Source organism: Clupea harengus, chromosome 13 (assembly GCF_900700415.2).
Source record: "Clupea harengus chromosome 13, Ch_v2.0.2, whole genome shotgun sequence".
Classification (NCBI taxonomy): Eukaryota; Metazoa; Chordata; class Actinopteri; order Clupeiformes; family Clupeidae; genus Clupea; species Clupea harengus.
Window position 1 is genome coordinate 4,906,460 of NC_045164.1, and position 20,223 is coordinate 4,926,682.

At 44.0% G+C, this 20,223-nt stretch overlaps 2 protein-coding genes across 6 annotated transcripts in view; one reads left to right on the top strand and one right to left on the bottom strand.

Annotated features, from left to right (window-relative positions):
- Window positions 1-9,697, top strand: part of map3k4 (mitogen-activated protein kinase kinase kinase 4) — a 28,600-nt gene extending 18,903 nt beyond the window's left edge. For 2 of the 3 annotated variants that reach the window (XM_012817064.3, XM_012817066.3), the window contains exons 12-27: window positions 844-1,005; window positions 1,237-1,370; window positions 1,473-1,551; window positions 1,785-1,863; window positions 2,240-2,333; window positions 2,899-3,027; window positions 4,219-4,313; window positions 4,587-4,667; window positions 5,074-5,265; window positions 5,498-5,568; window positions 5,801-5,917; window positions 6,266-6,425; window positions 6,715-6,837; window positions 7,291-7,397; window positions 7,738-7,917; window positions 8,505-9,697. In XM_012817064.3, the coding sequence (XP_012672518.2) occupies window positions 844-1,005; window positions 1,237-1,370; window positions 1,473-1,551; window positions 1,785-1,863; window positions 2,240-2,333; window positions 2,899-3,027; window positions 4,219-4,313; window positions 4,587-4,667; window positions 5,074-5,265; window positions 5,498-5,568; window positions 5,801-5,917; window positions 6,266-6,425; window positions 6,715-6,837; window positions 7,291-7,397; window positions 7,738-7,917; window positions 8,505-8,525 (1,824 nt within the window). In that variant the 3' untranslated portion in view covers window positions 8,526-9,697. The remainder of the gene's footprint in view (window positions 1-843; window positions 1,006-1,236; window positions 1,371-1,472; window positions 1,552-1,784; window positions 1,864-2,239; window positions 2,334-2,898; window positions 3,028-4,218; window positions 4,314-4,586; window positions 4,668-5,073; window positions 5,266-5,497; window positions 5,569-5,800; window positions 5,918-6,265; window positions 6,426-6,714; window positions 6,838-7,290; window positions 7,398-7,737; window positions 7,918-8,504) is intronic. The other variant, XM_012817065.3, reaches the window with a different exon arrangement.
- Window positions 9,698-9,780: 83 nt separating this feature from the next.
- On the bottom strand, window positions 9,781-16,803 carry agpat4 (1-acylglycerol-3-phosphate O-acyltransferase 4 (lysophosphatidic acid acyltransferase, delta)). Of its 3 annotated transcripts, none has more exons than XM_012816985.3 (9): window positions 16,537-16,803; window positions 13,877-14,099; window positions 13,438-13,607; window positions 12,764-12,925; window positions 12,116-12,269; window positions 11,876-11,978; window positions 11,306-11,381; window positions 10,648-10,846; window positions 9,781-10,021 (listed from the first exon to the last, which is right to left on the bottom strand). In XM_012816985.3, exons 2-9 carry the CDS (start codon window positions 14,052-14,054, stop codon window positions 9,930-9,932), a joined length of 1,134 nt encoding a protein of 377 aa, XP_012672439.2. In that variant the 5' UTR covers window positions 14,055-14,099; window positions 16,537-16,803; the 3' UTR covers window positions 9,781-9,929. The 3 variants fall into 3 exon arrangements, with proteins under 3 accessions (XP_012672439.2, XP_031434634.1, XP_031434633.1); XM_031578774.2 differs by lacking the exon at window positions 16,537-16,803 and adding an exon at window positions 16,043-16,115; XM_031578773.2 differs by lacking the exon at window positions 16,537-16,803 and adding an exon at window positions 15,813-15,994.
- Between the last annotated feature and the right edge of the window lie 3,420 nt (window positions 16,804-20,223).

The following is a 20,223-nucleotide window of genomic DNA, read 5'->3' on the forward strand; positions in this document are numbered from 1 at the left end:
AGCATCTGTGTTGGCCTCCGCCTATCTTTCCATCTCTGTGTCTATCTATCCTGTTGATTTATTTTCAAACATAAGGGGGTAAAGATGCATCATATGCCCCTGGAGAGAAACTATAGTGTCAAAGGGTTCCTGCTTTGATAGTTCAGAGGTAAAGGAAAAAACAAAACATCTTTATTTATATCTAGCCCTCTTTTAAATTGGTTTGACATTGCTGGGAGCCTTTCTCTGCAGAGACCTGCAGATGCTTCCTCCAGCCCGCTGCATAGACGCATCCCTGCTTGTTCGCCAGTCAGGCGTGTGCTGCGATTGGCTTTCTCTGTGTCCCACTTCTTCAACTGACATCTTGCAGTTCACATTGGTTCGGCTGACTAAATCGTGTCCACCACGGGCTCACTGGCGTGTTTTTGAGACTCTGTGTTGAAACCATCTAGGGAGTGAGTGCGAGAGCTGGTGCAAGTCTGGTTAACCACCTGTGGGTTTGTTGCTGTCGCACACTACGAAGAGCACATGTAGCAGAAAATGTAGGTCTCGAGGAACCGGAGAGGGAAAGTGAGAAGACTGAGAGTTTGGAGTTTTTTTTTTTTTTTGTCTTTCCCTGTTATGTGTAATTTAGGTGAGTGAAGTCCGTGTTGCACAAACACATGCAAGTCAGGTTGTGTCTCTGTGTGTGTGTGTGTGTGTTTTGCAGGTGTTCATTTCACCTGTGGCTGTGGTCCTGTGTTGTTTTGGGGGTTTTCCAGTGGAATTGCCCATTGCAGGGTGTTTCACTGACTTGTCATGTCCAAGTTTCAGACTCTCACTGTATTCTCTCATTGTTTACCTCTGCCCCCACCACCACCACAGAATGAAGCTCTTCAGCTGTGCATTAAGATCAATACAGCCATCGACCGCGTGGATCACATGTTCACCTCTGAGTTCGAGGCGGAGATGGAGGAGTCGGAGTTGGCCACTCTGCAGCAGTACTACAGGGAGGCCATGATCCAGGGCTACAACTTTGCCTTTGAGGTTAGATGAAGAATCACTTATAAAAAATAAAAAAAAGATTAAGAAAAATTGATGGTTGCATAAGGTTTGGTAGGCAGGTTTGCTTTAGAAGCACCTGGGTTTGATGAGCAGGTTTGTATAGATAGAAAGACGAAGGTTAGGTGGGCAACTCTGCGTAGAAAGTCTCTGAGTTGCATGTTGATTGTTCTAAAATGTCATCCTGCCTCTGACTTCCATCGTGTCTTCTCTCAGTACCATAAGGAGGTGGTGCGTCTGATGTCAGGTGAGTTCAGACAGCGCATCGGGGAGCGCTACATCATCTTCGCCCGCAAGTGGATGAACTACGTCCTGACCAAGTGCGAAAGCGGCCGAGGCACTCGACCCAGGTGAGCTCCACCTCGAAGCATTATGTGTAAATGCTCCATGAGGAGGTAAAGAAACGGCTAGGTTATTTGTTAACGTGTAAACCACTCTGTGACTATCCACAGGTGGGCAACCCAAGGGTTTGATTTCCTCCAAGCCATTGAGCCAGGTTTTATCTCAGCTCTACCAGAGGATGACTTCCTGGTAAGGGTGTTTTTGTCCTATCTGTTGTTGCTCTGTTAGAGGGCAGAGAAGTGTGTGTGTGTGTGTGTGTGTGTGTGTGTGTGTGTGTGTGTGTGTGTGTGTGTGTGTGTGTGTGTGTGTGTGTGTGTGTGTGTGTGTGTGTGTGTGTGTGTGTGTGTGTGTGTGTGTGTGTGTGTGTGTGTGTGTGTGTGTGTGTGTCACGTGGCTCAGTCAGAGTGTTCCTGTCTTTGCAGAGTCTCCAGGCGCTGATGAACGAGTGCATTGGTCATGTGATCGGCAAACCACACAGCCCTGTCAGTGGCTTTTACCTCGGTAAGACAACTTCTGATTTGATGTTTTCATGTATTCTACACTACGAAGTAGAAAATTCAAATTACATGAAAAAGTGAATGCTCCATTCTGTCCTAAAATATAAAAATAAATAAAATAATTGAAAATATATTTTTTTTGCTGGGACTGTTATGTTTTAACCTTAAAAAAAATTATATTTTCAATAATTGTATTTATTTTTATATTATTTATATATATATAAATAAAACAAAAGTACAAAAGGTCAAAGGTGATAACTGCAGTTGGAGGTGTCTCCTACACACTTGCCTGCAGCCAAACAGAGAGTGCAGGCAGGTCAGGTTCAGCGGTAGTCAGGAAAACTTGTGTGTGTATAAATCCCTTTCCACCTGGTCTCCAGCTCCTAGACCCAGCCCCCGGCCAGTCAAAGTACCGCGTTGCCACAGCGACCCTCCAAACCCATACCTCTTCATCCCAAACGCAGATGGGTTCAGGTAAGAGTCTGACCCTCAGTACCTATACCACACACCCAGTGGTCCTCCTTTCTCTGTTGCTGTGTGTGCGTGTGGCCTGCATGACCTAACTCTGTTCCGCTCTTGTAATTACACTGGCAGTAATTTAGTGTGTGCTTTGATTCTGGTGCTTGCTTAATGCTTGAGTGTTAGTTATAACATGTAGCATTGGCACCTGTGGGAGGTGTTCGTCTTACCTGTTGTTTATTGCCTTTAATAGCGCACTGCCTTGCTCTCCTTGCTTATCCTAAATGTGTAACACTGCTTACATTAGGTTTCTATCATGGTGGCTTTTAAAATGTGTGTGTACATGTACTTGTGTGTATGTGTGTGTATTTGTGTCCTCACAGTAACACAATCTCACTGACACTTGCATAGCTCACACAAAACTCACACACAGTAGACATGTATTAATTAAGTCGCCAATAAATTCACATGCATGCATGCACACACACACACACACACACACACACCCTGGTCCAGAGGCAACCTTATGTCCCTTAAACTTGCGTGAGGCCCGCTCGCTCAGTGTGTTTCTCCACCCCAGCTCTAGGAGTCTGCCCTGTGACCTGCGGACTCAGCTCTTCCCCGCGGGCCCCCGGCCCATCCCCACCGGCCCCCCCCAGGGGGACCACAGCCACAACAAAGCCCCCGGCAGTGTCCCCAATGAGATCAGGTAGTCCTCCCCATAATTCAGTCCTTGGTCTCAGACGCCTCTCAGGGGACCCAGTGCTTCCAAATTGCTGCTTCCATATCCTCCAACCAGTGACTGATTGGTTGCAGGTTAATTATTTGGATTATTTTACCCTTTTAAGCGAATGCTTTGTGAGGAGCTGGCCAGCCCTAGGTCCTGTTGACATGCAAATGGGCGCGTCTTAATCGCCACGGACGCATGTTTTGCATGCCCACTAAATTCCTATTGACACCAGAGAGTATCCTGCGCGGTCCCATTTTGGCTCTGTAGCCCTCAGTCGCCTTCGCAGCAGTTTACCCACCGTGTCTCAGAGCGCGAGCGTCTCTCCCACCGGCAGGAGTGCCCACGTGAGAGGACCGTCCCCGGTGTGAAAGGCTGCATTTGTCAGAAGCATGAGTCACCCGTGTTTTTGATTTTTGCTCTTTCTAATGACTCACCATGCTGACAATGACAGTGTGACCCCCTCACCCCGTAATGGTGTGTGTAGAGTATAAAATAGTAATGCTCTTTGAGTGCTGTGCCTTGTTCCTCTCTCTCTCGCACTCTCTTTCTTTCCCCTATCTCTCTCTGTCTCTCTCTTTCGCCTCAAATGAAAGCATGCCCGCTGCTCCTCTCACTGCTGTCCCTGGGTGTGCCGAGTGCTTGACGGATGCTGTGGTGTGACTAGTAGATGCCTTGTGCCTTATGCCAACCAGTTGTAACCACTTTGCAGGAGTAGCAGTATTGTGTTTACATGCGCAGGATGTCTGGATTTCATTTGTTTGTGTTTTTTATCCAGTTTTTTTGGAATTTTGACACAGATGTCAAAAGGCTAACATACACAACTACATATCCGCAAAAAAAAAAAAACTGAGGCATGCTTGCACGGCTAGACTTGCTGTTCTAACACTTTAACGTGTTATTTTGAGCCTCTGTGCAGTGATTAAAATCCCCATAGGACATTTTTTTGTTCTCTCTTTATATACATTTCTAGCCACGGTTGTTGGTAGGATTTAACGAGCCTACGTTTACCAAAAATGATGATTGTGATGAGGTGATTATCAAGTACCGCTGGTGGCATGTGTAGCTGTTCTGATTGCTAATATGTCATTATGGGTGATGAGGGATGGGACTCCAAATATTTCCTAGTTCTTGTTTGAGTGTGTGACTGTATGTTTGGCTTCACTCCTGTAGAGTATCCGGTGTACTTGAAAACGATCGCCTGTCGTCTGTTGCAAACGCGTTCAAATCTCTCAGTCGCCACTCAAGCCCTACGGAAGATAGGGAAGGTAAGTGTCTGTTTCTGTGTGCGGGAATGTGAAGGGGTGATTCCACCATTACAGAGTCTTTGGTGTGTGTTTGTTTTTGTTTTCAAGGATACAATTGGGTTCCTACTAGGCATGATGCACATTTTTAAGATATTCGTATACCCTCAGCTAAAGTTACCAAAATGAAAGACTCGGCAATAATGCAACGTACTTAGCGCACACGTTGTGGGGCTTCATTTGTTGGTGGTGCATGATGAGGCTGTGAAGTGATGCCTACTGTTGTTGGCCCTGCAGAGCCCTCGTACCCAAAGCCAGACGCCGCTTCCACCGTGCGCCGGAGCTGGGAGCTCCGCAACTTCATCAGCCAATCAAAGGGTGAGTCTGATCCCCGGTCTGTCTCAGTACACAACATGTGCAATAACATGTATTAGTTGGACACCCATTTGGACTAGTGGGTTCTGTCATGAAATGGGTTGTCTGCATTCCAGCCCTGCAAGTGGAGTATACAGTAGAGATCATTGTGGTTATAGTTAGAATGGTCTTAACAGCAGCCAAAATGATATGACCAACACATTAAGGAACAGTAATGTGTCCAGTGTCCATACAGGTATTGGTTTAAGACCTTAGAGTTTTTTCGGTTGTCAAATGGATTCCACTGCAAGTAAACTAATGCAGGCGTTTGAGGTGAAATCACAACTGGAATAAACACAGACTACTCATCCTTTGCTTTGCATTCTCCCGTCCCCCTCTTGTTCTGTTTGTCCTCACTGGACCCCCTTAGACTCGGCGGCACGCCAGTGCCCCATGGAGGCGGTGCGTCGCTCCATCCGTGTGCTGGAGGATAAGCGATACGCCGAGATGAAGCTACGCAATATCATCGGCCAGGTGTGCCACACCCCCAAGTCCTACGACAATGTCATGCACGTGGGCCTGCGCAAGGTCACCTTCAAGTGGCAGAGAGGAAACAAAATCGGTACGGTTTCCATCAAACACTGGCCTCAAAACCAACCAACGCATTTTTTGTTTCATGCTTTGTTTGAAAGGTGTCGTCAAAGGCAGATCTTTTCTTTCTAACTGAGTAAGATCGTAAGATCCCTCTCTTAAGTTACGAGTGATTGTTGTTGAAATTGGCATTTCGTTGCATAGCACATGTGAAGTGCATCTTTTTCCAGCCGCTCAACTTTTTCCACGGTGCTTGTCTGTAGGTGAGGGGCAGTATGGGAAAGTGTACACCTGTATCAACGTGGACAGTGGAGAACTGATGGCCATGAAAGAGGTATGTCCAGTGTCATTAAACCAACCCCATAACTGGAAAGTCAGATGCAAGTCACTCTGAGAAAGTGTGCTCTATTCCCTCCAGTTGGGTTTCAGGCCTGAGGTCGATTAGAGCTACAGTTAGCGCTACATCGCTGGTTTATATAAACACTCCTGTTGTTCCTTAAAGGGTGGGATTGTGTTACCTAATGAAGATTGTGTTACCTAATGAGGATTGTGTCTTTGTCTTACAGATCCGCTTCCAGCCTAATGACCATAAAACAATAAAAGAGACCGCAGACGAGCTGAAGATCTTTGAGGGGCTTAAACACCCAAACCTCGTGCGCTACTTTGGCGTGGAGCTTCATCGGGTAAGAACTCTGTCGAGCTCGTTACACAATGTTATCCCAGCCTGCCAGGGAACACTGCAGTGGGAGCTTGTTGAGGGCAGCCTGGATGCACAGAAAACACAGAATCTGGCAAAAAAAAAAACAGAATTTGGAAAAGATTAAATCTCCCTCAATTCCCCATCTTAAAACAGAAAATCATCCATCTCTGTAGTCAGGGCAATCCATGAAATTGTTCAGTTGTACATTTGAAGTGTTCTGTAACTTTGACCTTCATATCATGTCAAAGGAACTTTGAAAGTGGATGTTACACATGATTCCCACTGCTGGGTCCTAAGCTTCTCTTCTCCTCGCCCTTCCTTTCCCCTGCAGGAGGAGATGTACATCTTCATGGAGTACTGTGACGAGGGGACGCTGGAGGAGGTGTCGCGGCTGGGTCTGCAGGAGCACGTCATCCGTCTCTACAGCAAGCAGATCACTACGGCCATCAACGTGCTGCACGAGCACGGCATCGTGCACCGGGACATCAAGGGTGAGTGGGTCAGGCTGAGCGCTCACACGGACGCTCTGAAGCGGTGGAAGAGAGGAGACGGAGCGACCAGCCAGGCGTAACTAGGAGATTTATTGAATGAAGCGTTTGTCCGTATTCACCGGCTATTGTAAAAGAAAACAAGACAGACTAAACACTGCCTGTGTGGCACTGACTGTGTAAACGAGTGATTCCATCTCGTTGCCTTAGACAAGCCCTTTGAGCTGCTGTATGGTGAGAATGTCCCTGTTGTATGTACAAGGTCGATCATCAACCTGATTATTTCTCTCAGGGGCCAACATCTTCCTCACGTCATCTGGACTTATCAAGCTGGGAGACTTTGGCTGCTCGGTGAAGCTGAAGAACAATGCCCAGACCATGCCTGGGGAGGTGAACAGCACTCTGGGAACTGCAGGTGAGACTCACTGAGCAGACCTGTGGACACATGAGGGCGCCATTGAGCTTAATGGGAAGGAATGGGCTGGCCTTGATTATGATGAACTATTTAGGAAAGCAATTTTGCAGCTACAGTTACCTTTGGCTGTTTTAGCTCATACCTTTTTTTGTAATTCAGGTTCCCCCTGTATTTTATTACTGCCCGCACATAATCAGTCATTGGGGCCTCAAATGCAAAACGACAGTTGGGCTAGCTGGCTTTGGCTACAACTCATTTGAATGTTACTGGTCACCGGTGTAGACACCTTTGTTTGTCCACTGTTGAGCTCCATTGTTCTCCCTCATGAGTCAGTGTGGAAGCCTTTAAAACTCACAGAGCAGGCTCAAGCTCAGACATGGACATTCTTGCAGTCAGTTTGCTTTGCTATGGTTTTTGTTTACTTACTGTCCCTCTCTCTCTCTCACTCCTTAGCGTACATGGCACCTGAGGTCATCACCAGGGCAAAGGGCGAAGGTCACGGGCGGGCCGCAGACATATGGAGCCTGGGTTGCGTGCTCATAGAGATGGTGACAGGAAAGGTAGGACTACTTTGGGCCCTCAAACTGTCCTACCTGCCACTGAACATATATAAACATGTTTAACAGGATGTGTGAGTTTTTAATGCTACTGTTCATGCACTGGCCCTTCACCCCAGAGGTGAGCTAAAGTGTACAATCCACTCATGAAAAGGTTCATGTTTGGGGGTGTGTGTGTGGAGGGGGGGGGGGAATCAGTGTAGTCAAAATATTTGTAGTAAAGATGTACTGTGTTGTTAATCATGCCTGCACACGTCTTGTCAAGCCTTAAAGTGCTTTGTAACATGAGATATCTTTTTTTGTTTTTGTCTTAATGGCGTTTTGTTTCCTTTTGACGATGCAGAGGCCATGGCACGAGTACGAGCACAACTTCCAGATCATGTACAAGGTGGGCATGGGCCACAAGCCACCCATCCCAGAGAAGCTGAGCACCGAGGGGAAGGACTTCCTGGCCCACTGCCTGGAGAGCGAACCCAAGCGCCGATGGACTGCCAGTGCACTGCTGGACCACACCTTCGTCAAGGTCAGACACCAAACAGCTCACCAACACACAAGTAATCAGAGCTGTACAGCTCACCAACACACAAGTAATCAGAGCTGTACAGCTCACCAACACACAAGTAATCAGAGCTGTACAGCTCTAAGAAAAACCTGAGCAGCTTGAAACAGTGGATATGCATCTCCCCCTGGTTTATCGATGCGCGTGTGTGTGTGTGTGTGTGTGTGTGTGTGTGTGTGTGTGTGTGTGTGTGTGTGTGTGTGTGTGTGTGTGTGTGTGTGGTAAGTTTGCCACACAAGCTGACATGTTTGGTAAGCTGTACACCTCTAAGATAAAAGTAACAAAAGCCTGAATGTGTACATTTCTGGCAGTCACAACCCAGTCCAGTCCCTACCTTGTAGTAAAGGAACTCCATCCATATGAATGGAGACTTTGTGCATAATGCTTTTGCTCCCTCACAACAGCAATTTGTCAAACATTAGCTGTACGTCCACGATTAACGTAAAGTTTGTGTCTGTCTGGTCACATGGCCACTCCCGTGTGATTAGATGAGTGTGTGAGTGGAAGCAGAGCCCTGTAATCACCAGCCTGTCTACCTTCTGTCTCTACAGGTTTGCACGGATGAGGAGTAAAGGGGACGAGGAGCTCTCCCAGGCCTGTCTTTCACGTTTACAAAGTATAGCACTACTGTCTAAGGCATCTGCAAGGAACTGTGCTCTTCAGACACAGGAGAGGAAGAAGAAGAAGAGGAGGAGGAGGAGGAGGAGGAGAAGACGACAAAGAAAAAGGAGGAGGAGGAAAGATTATATATATATTTCAAAGAGGCCTCTGGCACACTGTGCAACACATGGACTGGTGGTGTGAACCCTTCCCAGTGGGCAAGTCTTACATGTATAGATGCGGAGAGGATTTTTAGGGTTTGGTGAGGGTGGGAGAGGGCTCAGTGGAAATAAAATGGGAAGGGATATGTATTGTACATACTGTCAGAAAAAAAGGATGAACTAAGATCCTTGTATAAAGAATATTGTAAAGCTTAAGTAATTACAGCCACATCTCTTGTTGGTGGTGATGGATTTTTTTTGTTTTTGTTTGTTTTGTTTTGGAATGAGAGCAAGTAGGCTGTCCTTTTTAACGAGAACAAAAAATTGAAGGCACTTTCATGAAAGCGGTGTGTCCTTTTTTTTCGGTGAGGAAAGACTGCGGTGTGTAAGGAGAGCTGGGGAGGGAGAGAGGGAGTGTGTGCAAAAAACCCCGCCACTGGTTAGAAGAGAGGAGCTGTGGACACCCCCAACAGTGGTGTAACATGTAGTGTTGTAAACCATAGGGGAGACCAAACGAGCTCACAGTGTCACGAAACAGGTCCTGGCCACAGCAGACACGCCCGCTGCAACATAAGGAAAATAAATAACGAAAGGTAAAAGAATTTTTTTTTTTATTGGACTTTATTTCGTCGTTCTTTTAAATTGTCTTTTTTTTGCCTGCAGAGCCCACTGTAAACAATTTGTATTTAAGCGTATAAAAAGAAAAATGGATGTGCTGCAATGCCCTGCTTGGCCAAGTAGCCAATGATGGCAGGCTTTGGAGAGCAGAGGCGTCTGAAGCGAACCCAAACCAAATAAGAGGAGAGAGGGAGAGGGAGAGAGAGAAAAAGATCTCCCTCTCTCCTGCTGCTGTACTCAACCCCTTTACATCAGACCTACGCATACAAGCATCAACATTTCTGGTCCTCCGCTGCTTTTACGGTGTTTGCATTGTACAAAACAATATCAATAAAAAAAGAACAATTTTGTAAAAAAAAAAAAAAGTCGTTTATTGGTCCTCTTTTGATAACATTTTTTATTTATTTCTTTATTTTTTTGCATTGCAGGTTTACCCAATAAAGCAAATCTGTGCCAGCTTGTTTTCCAGAAGTGTATGTTTTGTGCCCAGCTGTCAAACACTGCCACAGTCCTAGCTGCCCGAGTTGGCCGTCGTGTGCAAGCTCTTAGCTTTAATTATTGTGCACTTTGGTGATTTCTCTTGGCGATCGTTTCTCCTTAATTGTTGTTGAGTAGGGTTTCCTTGTTCCCGTAACTTGATCCCCTGTTGATCTCTGTCTGTCCAATCATCCAGCGCACGGCCACAGAACCTACCAGGGAAGATGCCAACCATTACCAACTGACATCCTATACTAAACATGGAACACTTTGGATAAGACTATGATGCAAAAGGATTATCAGATTATGCACCTCAGACATAAATATGGTACAAAAGATAGTTAAGTGTGAATATATTTAGATATTTTTTCTAAGTGACTCATCTAAGACTGAGCAGGTTTTTGAAGTCAGATATGGATCAAAAGTGATCAATCCTCGTAACATCATGACTTGAAACATGCTACCATGTAACTACATGAGCAAACAAAGCCAAACTTGCTATGAGTTGGTCAGATAACTGCAGGGCTAAACCTGGAACTCCTCCAAATCTGGAACACTAATGAAGAAAGTGACCTTTCAGGTTTTACTCTAGCGTTTACTGATAACGATAACTCTGATCCTGTTTTGTGGCATTCCCTCCTGGGGACTTAGTAGAGGACTTAGTGATTTACGTCATTTTTTATTCATTTAGCAACCAATTTATAGTAGGTTTCTATCAGTAGCCTATGTCAGCTCCCTGGGAGTCAACCAGTCTACCATTTAAGCCAGATGTTTACCTACCCAACTAAACATCTACAAGGCAATCCTATACAGTTGTGTACTGAGTGAAGATGCCCACCTACGACACAGATGGTGAGGCTGCTGACAACCGTGAGCGTGGAGCCCGCCTGAAGCAGCCAGAGCAGCAGCAGGAGGAGGGGGTAGAGCAGCACACTGGCCCAGAAGAGCCAGTTGAGCAGGGCCCACGGCCGGCGAGCCAGGCTCATCACGGGCCCAGGGAAGCTACCCGTCTGGGCATACTGCTCCTGAAATGTGTCCTGGTGGAGTGCAAGCGCACAAATAGGTCAGTCAGAGGAAGGTTAGTGAGTCCATACACACACAAGAAACACAGGAGAACTGGTCAGAAATAAACACGGTCAGTACAGTCCACACAGGAAGGAAGTGGGGGTCAGGAATGTTTACTCTTGCTGTTCTGCAACGGCTCACTCCATATGAGCAACGTAAGTCTGTTCAGGGCATTTAGCATAAACCTCCCCTTTGTGTGACCGGCAATGGTAACACATTTAAATGTAAAATGAAATGAATGCAATACCAACATTCATAAGGAAATACAGAGATCACAAAAACAGCATCAACACCTTTGAAGTAAACTGATGGTGTGAAAGATTGATTATTATTAGCAACAGCAACTCCTGTGTCTCAACTCACTCTGGTGGGTGCCTTAAAAATATAACTGTCAGCAATTCTGGTAAAGAATTCTTGGTAAAGTTTGTCACCTTTTCTTGGTAAAGTTTGTGAAGCCAGGCCGTACATTCAGCCTCGTCCTCTGGGATTGAGTCTAGAGGAATCCTCCTGTAGGAGGGCCATACGCACACAGGAAGAAGAGGTTAAAAAAAGGTTGAACAGGTTTACCTTTTGTTTCCTTGAACACTGTATCAAGTTAAAGCTTTTCAAACCTTTCCGTGAAATCGCCTGAGCAATTAAGACACAATCAGAGAATTTCTGCTGGCCGTCGTGAAGTCTGTCTATGGAAATGCCGTCATTGCCAGCTGTCCTGAGAGCACTTATTCACATAAGCCATAGCCCCCTTGAGAGGGCCTGTTTATAATTGTACCACAAAGCACAGGCCTCAGATCGTAGGAGAATCATATGACTGACTGGTGAAAACAAAGGTTACTGCTGTTGCTCTGAACTGAAGACTCTTCTTTTTGTTTACCATGTGTTGATGATGTTAGTAAAATTGTTTGCAACTTGTAAGGAAAGCATATTGATCCTTCACTGATAAACCGTAACATGGCAAATGCAGTTTATTCAGACACTATGTGAAAGAATGAAAGGTTCCTCACCTCACATAGAGATCAGCATAGTACTTTTTCCCACTTAAAATTCCCCGTAATGTCGGCGTTTCGTTGTTTTTGAAATTAAGTGTAGAATCGTACACAGCCGTAACTAAAGAGAAACACAAACATGCATTAGCAAATGTCCATTCTCTCACTACATTCAACCAGACCACATGGCATAGACCCCTCTGCCCGTCCATGGCAAGCCTTGCACACCTATACAGCCTTCAGCCACTGGTGCCTCACCTGTTCCTCGCAGGCTCTGCACGCTGACGCAGAAGCCCTTGGTGCGTGGCAGGAGGTGGTGCTTCAGCTTAGGCAGCCCTTTGCTCTCGGCCACCTGCATGCTGATCTGGTGCTTCTTCTCAGTGAAGCGTGTGCCCTCACAGAACATCAGGAACTGAGAGAGAGAGAGAGAGAGAACAGAAGAGGAGAGAGAACAGAAGAGGAGAGAGAGAGAGAGAGAGAGAGCACAGCCACACATTACATCAGGATCATAGATAAATGCATCTCAGCCTCAGGCACCCTAGAAGTGACTCTACAGGAGATATATATTGTCCCTGCAAACCATATCAGTTTGCAGAAGTTTGTCATTTACTTGGAGTAGTATTGTACTTGAAGTATTGATAGGTCATAGGGGATCATTACTGTCTGCATATCCTTGTCAGTCATAACCAGTTACTGTATTTAAAAGGGAAAATTAAATGACCAACCCCATCATTCATTCATCATTAATCATTCGTTATCACTCATTATGTCTTTAGAATTTAATTCATTGTTGTATTGGTTCTTTCTATAAGTCTCAAGCTTGATTTCAAACAAAACTTCAGCCCTCAAGATGTTTGTGAAGCCAAGATAAAGCCATTATGCGTCACAAGAGGAGTGAACTCTCACCCAGAAGTTCTCAGGGTAGTCCCGTAGGTTGTGCAAACTCTTGATCACGGTTCTACGGTCATCCTCCCACTTCCTCTTACAGAACACTATCTCCTGGAAGTACCACATCCAGCCAATCAGGGGCACATATGCAAGCTCCTTCTTGGCCATGACCTTTGATGTCTGAAAGACAAGATGTTGGTGGTTGAGATAATATGGTGGTTACAAACTGGTCATTTCAAAATGATTAAACAATATAGAGAGCCGACAAAATTATGTAGTGGCCATCCATAATTGTATGTGCATCAAACATCAAACAGTGTCTGCATGGTTTAGATGGTATCTCAATGTTTATGACTGTCACCCTGTTCTGTAGTATTGGTCCACACCATGACATACCTCAATATCAGTTTGTCTCAAAAACCTGATTCCATACGGTTTTAAAATAAAGGTGAGAACGTTTACAAATATTTATAACCTTAAACCTGAACACTGATTAATAACGTAACACTGATTACCAAGGGCTCGTCTACAAATTCCAGCCGCACCAGACTTGTTTTGATAGTTCCACCCACACAATATTGTCTGTAGGCAAACACAAATTACCTAATTCCCTGTTCACAACAGAAAGATCACTTCAACATTAAGTTTGGTTACAAGTGCAATCAGCGTTTCAAAACTGAGAATATTCTTACCCCAAGAACGCCAAATCTCTCACAGAAGGTCCATCCACACAAGAAGTCAATCTCAAAGTTGTGGTTGAGGATGACAATGGCATTCTCTTTGCCGTACAGAGGGTAACTCTCCGGGTCTGTGTAGAGCGTGCATTCTGTGCCAGACCACCATTCCAATAATGCTACCATCTCTGTCAAAAACAAGAACAAAAGAGCAAAACATGTCAGGACTTGACTCGGGTATGAATCTAGAACACAAAATTGTGTCGCTATCTCTTCCAGAATGACCTCAGTCAATGCCATCACCCAAGCCTCATCACAATCATGTGGTACACTTTTAACCTGGCATTTCCAGACCTCAAATTAAACTGGGAGCTGTTTTATGGTATTACAGCACCATTCTAGTCAAACGTGCCAAACGAACAGGCAAAACCTGATGCTAGCTAAGCTAGTCACTCACGGCTAGAGATGCAGTAGCCCAGTCTGCAGTTGATCTTGCGGGCCAGCTGCCTGTTGATGGCCCAGAGGGGAAGCGTGCAGAGCTGCAGCAGGTTGACGAGCAGGCCGCTGACCAGGAACACGTAGCAGAGGAGCAGGTGACAGAGGAACTGGGACTTCAGCAGCTGCAGCAGCCCCATACTGGGAATGCTGGTCCACCTTCCCCGAAGTGATAGGTCTATATCCTGTGAAGGCAAGACGGTCTTTTCTTTCAGTGCATGTTTAGGTTTGGGAGGGTTACTTTCGAAATGTAATACGTTACAGATTACTAATGATGTAAGTATTTTAATTACTTCATCAAAGTAATGTAACTTATTACATTTGATTACTTTTTGATTGTCAGAAGAAAGGCGGTGCAAATTCAAATAAGAGAACCAAGAATCAAAAGCAACGCTCAAAATTTGAATGTATGTCTAGACAGCAAAAAGATGCACAGTAAAAGAATAAATGTTATCCTACATATCAGCTTTAAAGATTTTTTACTGAAAAGAATATATTCAGATATAACCTATTTGCAATCACCAAAATTTTGATTAGTAACTAATATTATTATTTATTTAAATCCATAACGAATTACAATTACATTTGTTTTGTAATTTAATTACGTAATTACATTACATGTCACTAGTAACTCCCCAACCATGCGCACGGAAGACATACCCAACTGTCTGATAATTGTCCTTCTGACAGGAAGGCTCTTAAAACGGTGTAGTGGTCCTGTCTGAATCAATCGGAAGCTTGGCAAAGTGCTTACATTCTTCACTGTCTCAGTGGGAGCCCAATTAGATGTATAGCGATACCCTGCCTACACCCTAATCTACAGCCCCCTCATCCACAATAGAAAGATACTTATATCAATCAGTGGATGTCAATCCTACTTTTTAGCAATCAGGAGTGACGATGGCCATAAGTGTACTGCCCAGGATAGTGATACAGAGAAAACAAGGGGAGGGAGCAAGCTTCAAAACAGATGAGGGTGAGATAAAAATCTTATTTTATCTCCTCCATCTGAAACATTTACTTATTAATAGTGAAATATCTGTTTTAGCCTCTGAAGGGGAACTCTGTGTGGATCACAGAGGTGAACAGCTGGATTGGTTTACCCTGTAGGAGTCCCTAATCTGATTACTTCCACACCAGAGAGGACATTAGACTGGACAAATTAGATTGGCATTGCCTAGCATTATGTCACAGCATGAGACTGCTTCAGATTTGTAAATGCAGGCAAATGTTGACAGAAAAAGCTTCAACAGAACAAATGTAAATTATGACGTTATTATCTAAGAGAAGCCAGCGGGTACAGTACTGTGCAGTGAGTACACTTCACTCCTCAACACCTTAATGGGAAACTTTGGGATTTGTTTAACCTGGGCCCTACTTTCCTATCTTTTTGGGTCCAAATTTTTACTTGAGTATTTACCAGTATTTATCTAAAATTGAATTAGAACACTGTAAAGTCTATACAATGTAATCCTATGGGGCATGCAGCTGCATCAAAGTAAACCGCTTGTTTTTCAGCACTGAAAGGCTCATAATGTAATTATAAGTGTCTGACTGCTTGGAAAGGGTCCCTACAGAGATAGACATGTGTCTGTTTACCTCAAGTAACAAATAGAAAAGGACTGCTGCACTAACAGCAAGTCCCTATAACAGGGTCATTCCACAAAAGTGGTGCCTTTTTAACTTTGGAAAGTTAAAATTTAAGATACATTTAATCGACACTTTTCAAATAGCCAGGGAGTAAAGACAGACTAGAATAAGAAGTAGTTCAAATGAGAAGCAGTTGTATTGTGTTATCTCAGACTTATATTATCATATTTAATGACTATTTTTCTCCTAAATGTTTTGATAGTTTTGTCAAGCCTGATAGAGACATAAGCATGGTGGTCCTCTTTCACCTGTTGAAGCATTCAAATCATTCAACGTTTGCCACTTGGGGAGCTTCAGACATGTTGCTTAGATCCCAATGATCGCCGCTTGTGGCTATATATAGACTACTTTTCTTTCTTTCTTTTACATAGTCACACCCAGAATAGCGTTGCCCCTTCGGCGAGCAGCGATATACCTGAAACAAATCTAAACACAGCATAGCCTACCTGATAATTGAAGGAACAAGTTACAATAGTACCTCGTTAAATGTGAAGTGTTTGCGGTCCTCCCCTTCCCGAGGGCATTAGTCATTAGAACCAAATGGAAAGTGGGTGTGCTTCACATAATGTTAACGAAAAATCCAAGGGGCTTGCAATAACTCAATTTAAGAACATATATAAATTAAACATGTTTTAGGATTATATACGATGCACAACATTAAGAAACAAGATAAAAACTAACAGCCTACGTTATCATAGCTTTAGTTAATATAACAGACGTATTATTGCAACAACAGCGGAAAAATGCTTTTAAACTAATGCTGACAGCAGTTGTGTGCAACCACACGTGGCCACTGGATATCATCCTTTTAAAGTTCAGTTTATGGTCTGCCTACCCACAGAGAAAGCTGTCATCACTGTCCTCACTAATATTAACTTACGCTGCAAAAGTAGGGTTACATGTTGCCCTGTCAGGCGGGCAGTTTTGTGAACTTAGGCTATCGTTAATTTAAATACATGGCTATGGACTTACTCAGCAAGTTCGGTGCACAGACACACTATTCCACACAGCGAAGTATCCCGAAGCTTGCGGTAATCAGCAAGACACCACAGGAATCATCTTGCTTGGCGACTCTCTGAAACCACACCCTGATAGTGCAAGGAGTTTGATGACCAATGTTGTTCTGTTTTGTGTCATTTCCTAGCTGTGCATTTATGAGGTCATTTTAGCTACCCAACCCCTGAAACTTCTCAAGACGGCAAACTTCCCTAAGCAAATTGGCTTCAATGGCTCGATGCCATAGCGTATCTCCACTTGTTCGCAAAACATCTTCTAAGACAATAGCTCCCCCTGCTGGGTGCAATACGTGTGCTCACATGTGTGTTTGGTTTTTATGTGTGTTGGGTATGACACAAAACGTGTATGTATACAATCTTCCTGAACAGTTTCAACAACAATGGGCCCGCTGTCTCTGTTCTGACCTTCATATTCAACCACACAATTTTAGGGAAAATAAACATCTGAGGACATAGCAGATATTAACTCAACAAACAAATAAAAGACATAAAGTGAAATGGTGCTGTCATATTAACAAAATAGGATAAGAAGGACTAAGAGGTACCAAAATATTCTCCTATATCTGCATGGGGCATAAACTCAACATTATTATCAACTCCTCTACCTAAGCAGCATCATAAAACTCACTAGTTTCACATTGGTTCCATTTTCTAGTGTAGCATAGAAACAGAAACATGCTTTGATTACCATACTTTTCTTTTCATTATAGGAGATGGCATGATGCATGGCTAGTGTAGGGAGGCATTTTTGGTCCCCAATATTCAAGAACAGGTCAAAAATGTGTTTGAGTGGTCCAATTATGCGATTTATGAGATGCCTTCTACGGCACCATTGTGTACCCACATGAACACTGACAATGCAGGCACTGCCATGCTTGCTCATTTGGGTGCTTGGGTTCAGTGTAAATACAGAGAGGAGCACTGTAAGGCTATATGGGCAGGTCACACATTTTAAAGGAGTTTTGGTCAAACACCAACAATAGCACAGTTGTCACTGATAAAAGACTTGCTAGCATGCTAACTCATGTGTTTTGGCCATATAGTGCTGTGAATACTTTTTTTTCACACTTTTGCGGAGTGGTCTGACCCAGACCACATAACTGCATAGTGCATATTCTAGGCAACTAATTGGAATAACAGGTGTGTGTTTATCTGTCAGTCACATATACCATGACATTTAATTTTGAGATAATACCAGTTCTAGTTGCTTATAAAAACACGGGCATCATCGTGCATGCAGATTTGACCCAGTAAAATATGAATATCTGATGACGGGAGTGCTGGCTTGTGTGCTTTGTACATAGTGACTTCTGATGAAGCATAGTCAAATCACCAATGTGTTTTCAAGCAGCAATACGGAGTTCTTTTCCAAAACTAGTAAGCTAACTACTTAAAAGGCATGCAAAAACCTTGCAAACACCACCAACAGCCCAGCTGACACTGATAGAAGCTTGCCAACATGCTAACTGGTGTCTTTTGGCAGTATAGCTGGCAATGTCATGTGTGTGAAAGCTTTTCTTCCATTTTTGCAGGGTGTTCCAGCCCGGTACACAGAACTACACAGGGCATATCCTGGATGGCTAGTGGGGAAGACACAGGTGTTTATCTGTCCTTCATATGACCATATGCTATCAAAATGAATTTGAGGATGGTACCAAAAAGTGTCCAATTGTTGCATAGTGTTACTTTAAAGGGGTTATAATATAGACCACTCAGTTCAAGTTGCAGGAACGACCAATGGCTTGCCATGTTGGCTCCATGAAATAGGTGCTACAGATCCGTGAGTTATAGGTATCCAGGCATCTCGTTTGAACGCAGCAATCCAGGCATGGCGCTTTCGGGAAACGGAAAACTTTGATTTAGGATAATTTGTCCCTGGTCTTAGGGAACACTCAACCACAGAACAACATGGAGACAGTGAAGTTGTTGACATTTCGGATATCAGCCACCACGTCCGATGCACTTCAATTCTGTCTTTGTTTTGATGGTAAAACCGGAAACTTTCTAGGAACCGATGACATCATTTGCCAAACACATAAATATATTTATTGAAACGGTCTATACTTCTGCTCATCAAGGCCTGTACTTACAGAAGTCCCTCCAGGATTTTGCGATCTTGGATTTTGACAGATATACATTTCCTGTCATTGCGGGTTGCAATTTTCTGCTATTAGCCCTACCGCAATATTCCGCTAAATCACCGCAATTTTTGAGAATTCCCAGCGGTAAATTCAGTTACCTTTGGCCCAACAATCACAACAAATCCTCTCAAAATCCGGGTGGGATCAAAATCTTTAGGAATTCCGCAGGAAATTGGAATAAAACAAAACAAAACAAACAAACCAACAAAACCTCAGGATCCCCCCGGGATAGCAAAAAGTAGCCTAGTTTTTTTTTTCTGTGAAGTGGGAAAAAGTAACAAAAGGAAAATAATTTGGCCACTAGGGAGCGGCTCTTCTCTAGGGAAAGGGGAAATATAGGAAGAAGGGGTGAAGTCAGGCAAATTGGTTCATCGGGTAAAATGAGCCATATAAAGTTAATGTGACATTGTATTTTAAGAAGCCAATCACTGCTGATTTACCGTTGTCACAACACTTCTTGATATGTATCGACTGATTTGATTGGTCAGAGATCGCTGGGACAGGCATAGAATATCCTCTTACAGACGTTGTGTATCCCTTTTATGTCCAATCGAAGTGTGTGTGTGATTGTTTATCATTTGATCCCTGTGTTGTGCTGCTGAAGTCCTGTGCAAGTTGCCCGTGTTAGTTCCCTGTGTTAGTTTAACGTTAGGTTAACTGTCCACTGTCAGTGTAAGCGTTGTGAAGCATGCCCTGCCCTCCTGTTCTCTTGTTGATGTGTGTGCTCAACAAAAGGCCTCAAATCCAAAGCCACCGTGCCTCCGACTCGTCACTTCAGTGGAATCCAAAGGTTCCTTCTGTAGGATTCCCAGAAAACCATTCTGTTTCCTCCAACCCCCCCACCCCCCAGCACAATCCCTTCAGAACAGATTGATTGTTTTTCCCTCATGGTGGAAACTGCAGGTAAATGGAAGAGCACTGGAAAAAACAGCCCTGAATAGAAATGCAGAGAGAGGGAAAAACAACGACAAAAAGATTACATATGACTATAAATTAAGACTCAGACATAGAACACTATTAGGAGGAACACTCTTAGACCCCGATGTGGTTAGTTTTTCCTCTTCTGCCCTTTGTGCTGCTACAACGTAGACCCCCCACCCCCCCAAACCACATAGGCCTACCCAGTTGACTTCAGGTCTAGTTGCAGGATGGTATTAGTGGTCAAATACGTTTCAAAGTCATGAAATGAAGTGTAGACAGCAATAGCAAACGTGTATTTTGTTTTGTAGCATTTATTCCCCTTTCTCTGTCTGTTTTCTAAATGATGAAGAAGTCCAGATGGGAGGAAGAATCATTCCTGATGAGAGGAAAATATTAAAAGCACAGGGGATTCTTGGTCCTGTTCTGGTACTTCATTTATCTCAATGTTTACATATGATGAATCAGAAAATGTGCTGCCATGCCTTGGCTTACTGTCACATCATCCAAATAGAAGTACATCTTGAACTCAATCACCGACTCCTCATTAGAAAGGAACTGTCTGTTAGTCTGCCAACATCTCT

Bases quoted from the DNA above. Each gene is read 5' to 3' on its own strand.
- agpat4 (XM_031578773.2), bottom strand. The intron at 12,270-12,763 runs GTGAGAGTTCAC...TCTCTCTCTCAG, and splicing joins ACTACCCTGAGAACTTCTGG to TTCCTGATGTTCTGTGAGGG. The intron at 11,382-11,875 runs GTGAGGAACCTT...GCCCTCCTACAG, and splicing joins TATGCTGATCTCTATGTGAG to GAGGATTCCTCTAGACTCAA.